General features: G+C 33.4%; 1 protein-coding gene across 2 annotated transcripts; it reads left to right on the top strand.

Annotated features, from left to right (window-relative positions):
- The first annotated feature begins 2,379 nt into the window (after nucleotides 1–2,379).
- Nucleotides 2,380–6,658, top strand: LOC100807922 (SUMO-activating enzyme subunit 1B-like). 2 transcript variants are annotated; one of them, NM_001370874.1, is made up of 11 exons: nucleotides 2,380–2,461; nucleotides 2,846–2,947; nucleotides 3,131–3,182; nucleotides 3,321–3,516; nucleotides 3,632–3,711; nucleotides 3,848–3,964; nucleotides 4,877–4,927; nucleotides 5,530–5,596; nucleotides 5,899–6,002; nucleotides 6,091–6,195; nucleotides 6,274–6,658. In NM_001370874.1, exons 1-11 carry the CDS (start codon nucleotides 2,451–2,453, stop codon nucleotides 6,376–6,378), a joined length of 990 nt encoding a protein of 329 aa, NP_001357803.1. In that variant the 5' UTR covers nucleotides 2,380–2,450; the 3' UTR covers nucleotides 6,379–6,658. The 2 variants fall into 2 exon arrangements, with proteins under 2 accessions (NP_001357803.1, NP_001242842.2); NM_001255913.2 differs by lacking the exon at nucleotides 2,380–2,461 and adding an exon at nucleotides 2,667–2,761.
- The last annotated feature ends 225 nt before the right edge of the window (nucleotides 6,659–6,883 follow it).

Genomic DNA, 6,883 nt, shown 5'->3' with positions numbered 1-6,883 from the left:
CCCTTTCGTTTTCAGTTTTCACAATCCATTAGTAACATTTTTATTTTGACTGCCACAATCCATTAACATTATCATCTTACTTCCTGACCAAAATTATTAAGGTCTTTGAATATGATAGATAGGCCTACATTTAAAAAGTTGGCTGGAGTTAATTACTGTGGCTAATATTCCCTTGCAATTGGGGAACGTTTCAAATTTCAAGATACGATACATTCACACTTCCACTACTGCGACCCTTATGTTTCCACATCAATAGAAAGGTAAACCAAACCCCTTGAATTCCTGTTCTCTCCCAAATTCATTTGTCAAATTGAATTGAATCCCGGTAAGTAGTAACATGAGCAGTGATAGTGCATGATGCCCCCACACCCAGTTAAAGCAAAAGCAAATTTATTGAATGACCTTTGGTGCCAGATCAGGGAAAATCAAGTACACGTTTTTAACCACGAACCACTTAAATCAATATGCTCGATACTACTACTACAGTGCCGTTCATCACGCTTGATGCAAGACTCGTGGGTCTGTGGACCATGGTAGGAGTTCCCAACCAGGATCCAGGTTAGTTACTCCCAACTTCTCTTGCCTTTCCCTTTTATTCATCATATTTTCTCTATCACCCACATGCATCATCATTCCTTTTTTTTTTTGGTAAATAATAATTTATTAATTTTATTAGAAATATTAATTAGGAAATTTGAACCCACTATTTCTCTTATTTTCTTCTTTCTTTCTTTATCATCCTCTAATTATTAGACCAATCTTATAGCTACATCATCATTTCTATATGTTAATTTAAAACCTTATTCAACTTCATTTTAATTATTTGGACTTTCTACATACCTAATGAAGCAACTTGATTTTAAGTCAATTCCCACTCTCTGGATACTAAATGTATGTTTAGATTCTTGTTGAATGATTCAATTTCTTGTTAAATATCAACTAACATTTCTTGAATGAATATTTACATATTTAGTTGTATTTTGAATAACTGATTTTGGGTTTAAATTTGATTTTGAATTGATATTAAAAGTAATTGAATCACAACTTTTATACTTGAATTTTACTATTAACATGCTTTTAGAATAAAAACATCTCAATACCAATAGCTTCAAAATCAATTTCGTGTAAAATTAATTTTGAAAACACACACAAAATCTTGCCATGTTTTTTCCTAATTTTTTTAAGTTTCGCTCTTATGCAAACTTTTAAAAATATGACCAAAGTAAAATAAAAAAATACAGAGTGCTCCTAGTAATTGTTAAACCAAACAGATAATTAATTACTGATTGTATTGGCAGGACTGAAATCGATATTAAGAAGTGCTGGTGAGGATACAAAGACGAAGGAGGAGAATATTGTTTCAAGGAAGATGAAAATAAAACCCATCGTTTATCTGTTTTCTAGGCAAGTTTACCCTCAACCGAGCGTTTTGTCTGTGAATCCCCACTGGAATATCTAAGCTTGTTGACAAATAAGAAATGCTAAAACTGGCACTGCTAGAGCTATTCTAGAGTCTAGACTTTGGACAAATAGTTCCAGCACCTAAACTTGGACCACCTTGAAATTCACACATTTAAAAGCAAGGTACTTTTGTTTGTGAAAACAAAGAAAATAAAACAAAAAGGTTTCTTATTTTTGGGGCGAGGGAGATGATGAGGAATCATCTTCGTTGGTGATGAAGCCATGCTCTCGCAAACAAAAAGGATAAGGACAGAACCAAATTGAAATTACGCACGAGCCAATATTTCAATTTTCAACTTGATACCTACACTACACATCTCTAGTCTCTAGGAGGAGAAAAACAATTTCTCCATCCACGTAGTTTGTTGCTTTTACTTGCATTTTTCACAAAACTTTTTATTTATTACATTTTGAAATAAATTTTGCAGGGACAGAAATATGAGATGTTTAATCAAATATGTTGTAACCCATCAATTAATTAACATGAAATTATTTTAATTTAATTAATAATCTTAAATTTAGCTTTTTCATTATGTTAAATATTTAACTTGAAAAAAAATACATTTATCATCTTTAGTGATTTTATTCGAGGCATACAATTGTCTCTCATAGAAGATAAATATAGTAAGCCTATATTTAAAAAAAATCCTTCCTTAACCTGTGTGTATTAGTTTTTTTTAAAAACTTTTCCATAACATTTTAAAAAATAGATAGAAAAATGTATTTTACACAATTTAAATTGGTTTAGTTTGCACTAATTTTTTTATTTTTCTAATATATGCACTTTAAAATGAATAAAATAATTATATCAAGTTAACTTCTGTAATCTTGAGTTCAAACAATGAATGTATAATTATATTAAACATTTTGAAAGAGAGCTTCACTAACCGAACTATCTCTTATAAAGGGTGGTCTTGGAAAACAATTGGCTTTAATTATAGAGGGTGGTCTGCAGTATTGAAAGAGTCTACAGTACATTGTTAGCTTTAATGATGAGAAGGTTAGAAAATAAAAATCTTGTTTGCATCTAGTAGCTAAACGATTCTATTTGCAATTAAAAGCTTCCATCAAGGGCTAATTAAAGCCCAAATTAGATAGATCCAGAGCCAACAAGCCCAATTGGGCTACATTATTAGCCTTGATCTTGGGCTTCAGCTGTTTAGCCCTTGTCATTAGTTGAGTTGACCCCAAAAAAATTAAAATTCACCGTCACCGATTGATTATTCTCATCGCCGCGCTCTTGAAAGCTTGAACCGAGATACGATTTTTTTTTTAAAGCGTTTAGGCGAATTCAGCGAGAGTGGGTTAACTTTTGTACTTTGTTTGTTATTAATTGCGACGTGGAAAATTGAAAGTGAACGTTTCCGATGGTGTCGTGGAACAGGTTGCGGCTGGGAATGGACGGTGACGGCGAGGAGTTGACGGCGCAGGAGACCGCTTTGTATGACCGTCAAATTAGGGTTTGGGGAGCTGATGCTCAAAGAAGGTTCCTTCTTCTTTTACTTTTTTAAATTCTGATTTTTCTTATGCGCGATTTGATTTGCTTTTGTTACTTTACTATTGTAACCTAATTGAATTCTGCTAATTTTTGTTCTTCGTTATATCTAATCTAATAATAGTTTAAAGAACTACTTTACATAGCATTTTAATGAGACTTTTTTGTGTCCAGATTAAGCAAATCTCATGTCTTAGTCTATGGAATGAAAGGAACTGTAGCTGAGGTAATCCTAGAACTTGTCTCTCTCTGGTATCTCAAATTTGACTTTGGCAAACAAAAAAGAGTAAAAAAATGGGTTCCCCCCCCCCAATATGTTGTTGTAATAATGTGTGAGGAATTTGAGTTTCCTGCTGTTGGTTAGTTTTGCAAGAATATTGTTCTGGCTGGAGTAGGTAGTCTGACTTTAGTAGATGACCGGGCTGCCACGGAGGAAATGCTTTCCTCCAACTTTCTCATCCCTCCCGATGAGAATGTGTATAGTGGAAAGACCCTTGCAGAACTTTGTTGTAATTCACTTAAAGACTTCAACCCTATGGTTCATGTTTCCGTTGAGAAAGGTTTTTGTTGAACCTGTTCCCTTATATGTTTGGTTTCTGCTTATGCATTGGTTTCATGTGGCTCTTGACATTATGTTTTGTGGTTGTTCTTTTCTGTTGTTTGTCTTGGCCTCAGGTGATTTGTCAAGTTTTGATGTTGAATTCCTCAGCAAGTTTGATGTTGTTGTCGTCAGTTGTTGCACGCTTTCGGCCAAAGTAATGTGGAAAACTTGTGTGTGTGTGCACGTTTCTGAGGGTTTACATAGTCACTGTGTTCTAAATTACTCTACACCTTTCTGATACTGTAAATTGTCTTGTAACATTCTTCTTGGCCTTTACTCTTTTGCTGTAGAAACTGGCTAATGGAAAATGCAGAAAGCTATCAAAACGTGTAGCATTTTATGCTGTTGACTGCAGGGATTCTTGTGGTGAAATTTTTGTTGATTTGCAGGATTATAAATATTCAAAGGTACTCTAGTTTGATCACAGTTAATTATTGGTTGTTATGATATGATATTATCTTCTTTTATTTCTTGTCCCAATTTGTGTGCTTTTTTATATCACGATGGTTTGTAAACAATTGAAATTTTCTATTATATCTATGATGACAATGAATATACAGTCTATTATAGTCATCATTTTTTGTAGGGGATCTTTTGTTGCAATTAGTGGTAGAGGCCATAAGGAAGAATAAGTACAAAAACTGAAAACCTAGTGAAGTTGTCAGTTGGGATGGATGAAATGTAAATGCTTATATTCTTACAGCATGCTTGGTTTGACATGCTGGAGCATTGGGTGTGCGTCAAGTTGAACAACTTCATATTGTTCATGATCTAATTGTTCATTTTATTGTGAATTTGTCTGTTTATGTGCGTTTGGATGTTGATCCAAACACATACTTAATGATGGCTATGATTGTGGATTGTTTGTTTACTTTGTTGACTGTTTGACAATTACCCTTGATAATTTTCTAAAACATGTGGGTTTTATGTTTATGTTTGTAACAACAAACAAGTAGGCTTAAATACCTTTTTAGTCCTTGCAATTTAGTGTTTTTATTTTTATTTTTCGTACCTGCATTTTTTTTGCTTTTAGTCCTTACAAATTATGTTTGTTTTATTTTTTGTCCTTAAAGCGCTTTAGATGACACTTTGAACAGTGAAAAAAACACTATCTAAAATGCTGTAAGGATGAAAAACAAAACAAATACAATTTGGAAGGACCAAAAGCAAAAAAAAAAATGCAAGCACAAAAAGAAAAAAAAACGCTAAATTGCAAGGACTAAAAATGTATTTAAACCTTTTTTGTATCATTGTCAGATGATCTTGTGCTTATAAAACAAACACTAATTTCTTTTTAATGATGTTTTCTTATTTTGCAGAAAAAACAGGATGAAACTGTTGAGTGCGACCTGAAATATCCATCTTTTGAGGTATGCCTGTGAATTCATTATAGTTGCATTCCTATCATGCATTTCTTCATCTCATGTTAAAATAATTCCTTTTAGGGTCTTGATGTGTTGCAAATTGCAATCGTCAAGGCCTTCACTGTGTTCGAAATGATCTATTTTTATCATCAGCAAACAAAAAGAATATAACAGGGATAAAGTAACATACTGATTTTAACCTGAAGGATATTCGAAACACCTGATAGCCTCAATAGCTGACCCAGCCATTAGTTTGCATTAGATGCCCTTTGGGTGACTTCCAATGCATACTTGTAAATTCAATGATCCTAAAATAATAATCTAGAAGTCAGTAAAAACTAGTGCTTTTCTTTTTTGTCATATACTAGGCTTAGGTGTGCCATGTTGCACATATGATTTCCTTGTAAAACGCAAATGGATCTTTGTGAAGCTAACATGGTAGATGTGGGATTAGGGTTATTGTGCACGTCATTCAGTCTAGGTCATTTATGTCATTTATAGTTATGCCTTGTAGCTATGCTTGTTACTTATTTTAATTTACCATAAATGATGTGTAGTTGAAAGCTTCATTTTCATGAGTCTGCCGATTTTTTTTTTTTTTGCTGCAGGATGCATTATCTGTACCTTGGAGGGCACTTCACAGGAGAATGTCAAAGCTGTACTATGCTATGAGAGGTCTGGTAAACAGTAAACTGTAGAGTTCTGTTTAGTGAGTAAAATACATAAAATGAAAATAAATGATTCTAATCAATTGGAAAATAAAACTTTTAGTTGAGAACATCTGCCTTATTGATTGGGTCCCTAGACTGTGTTACCTGAGAAGAGATAGAGCTGGAGACCATTGCTTACATCTTAATGCTTTTTGTTGTGACTTGTGTTTGAAAGAAATCTGTCTTCTTCCTTTCTGCTTTGCATTTTGTGATGGGCCTGATCTATAGAAAAATTTTCTGTCAGTTACATGAAATTATCTATTGCAGTAATAGAAAAGTTTGAAGAGGCTGAGGGACGTAGCACAGGGGAAGTTTCGATTGCAGATTTCTCTGGTCTTCTCAAACTGAAAAAGGAGATTTGTACTGCACAGGTATGCTTCCTGGAATTTGTTATTATTGTTTTATATGTTTTACATGTTAAATCCATTATTTATCTCATTTTTATGTTTGTGTTGACAGTCTCTCAATGAATCTCAAGTGCCTGATTCTCTTCTAAAAAGATTGGTGACAAATGCAACAGAATTTCCCCCTGTTTGTGCTATTATAGGGGGAATCCTTGGACAGGTATTTTACTAGTTTTCATTGTGCTTTAAAGATGTCTTGTGATATTTAACTGATTAGGCTTGACTTGTAAAATCACAGGAGGTTATCAAAGCAATTTCTGGGAAAGGAGACCCCCTAAAGAATTTTTTCTTTTTTGATGCTTTTGATGGGAAGGGCATTATAGAAGACATCTCTCCGAAGTGATTAACTAATGGCCGAAGCTTTGGCAATATAAAGTAGGGATGTAACCTTTTGGCAAAACAGCACAGAAAACTAGTAAATTTCGAAAGATATCTTAAGAAGAAATTGACCCTTCACCCTTGTTAACTGCTCATATAGCTTCCTAGTTGTATGTAATTTATCTAGACTAATGACAGTTTAGGCTTAGGATCTTCTCGTCATGTAATCACTAGACACTCATCAACATTCCCTTTGATGTTATGAATATGAAGTGTTTGTGGTACTCTACTGGGTACATGTGGTTATCAGTCTTCTTTAATGATGGATTTTATTATAATTGACGACATTATTAGGACTTGGCGTTCAGTAAAAAAAAAAAAAACTAGTCCTTATATTTGCTCGAATTTGCTAATTTACATTAAACTCGCCGTATACAATCATTTGATAATGCAAGTTTTATTATAATATTTAGGAATGGCATAAATTTTTGGGTGAGATTGGTCTTCTGGCTGTAACCTTTTTGTCAAGT

The sequence above is a fragment of the Glycine max genome, chromosome 5 (genome assembly GCF_000004515.6).
Source record: "Glycine max cultivar Williams 82 chromosome 5, Glycine_max_v4.0, whole genome shotgun sequence".
In the NCBI taxonomy this organism is placed as follows: domain Eukaryota; kingdom Viridiplantae; phylum Streptophyta; class Magnoliopsida; order Fabales; family Fabaceae; genus Glycine; species Glycine max.
Note: the sequence above shows the minus strand (reverse complement) of the source record. Positions and strands in the feature narration are given on the sequence as shown.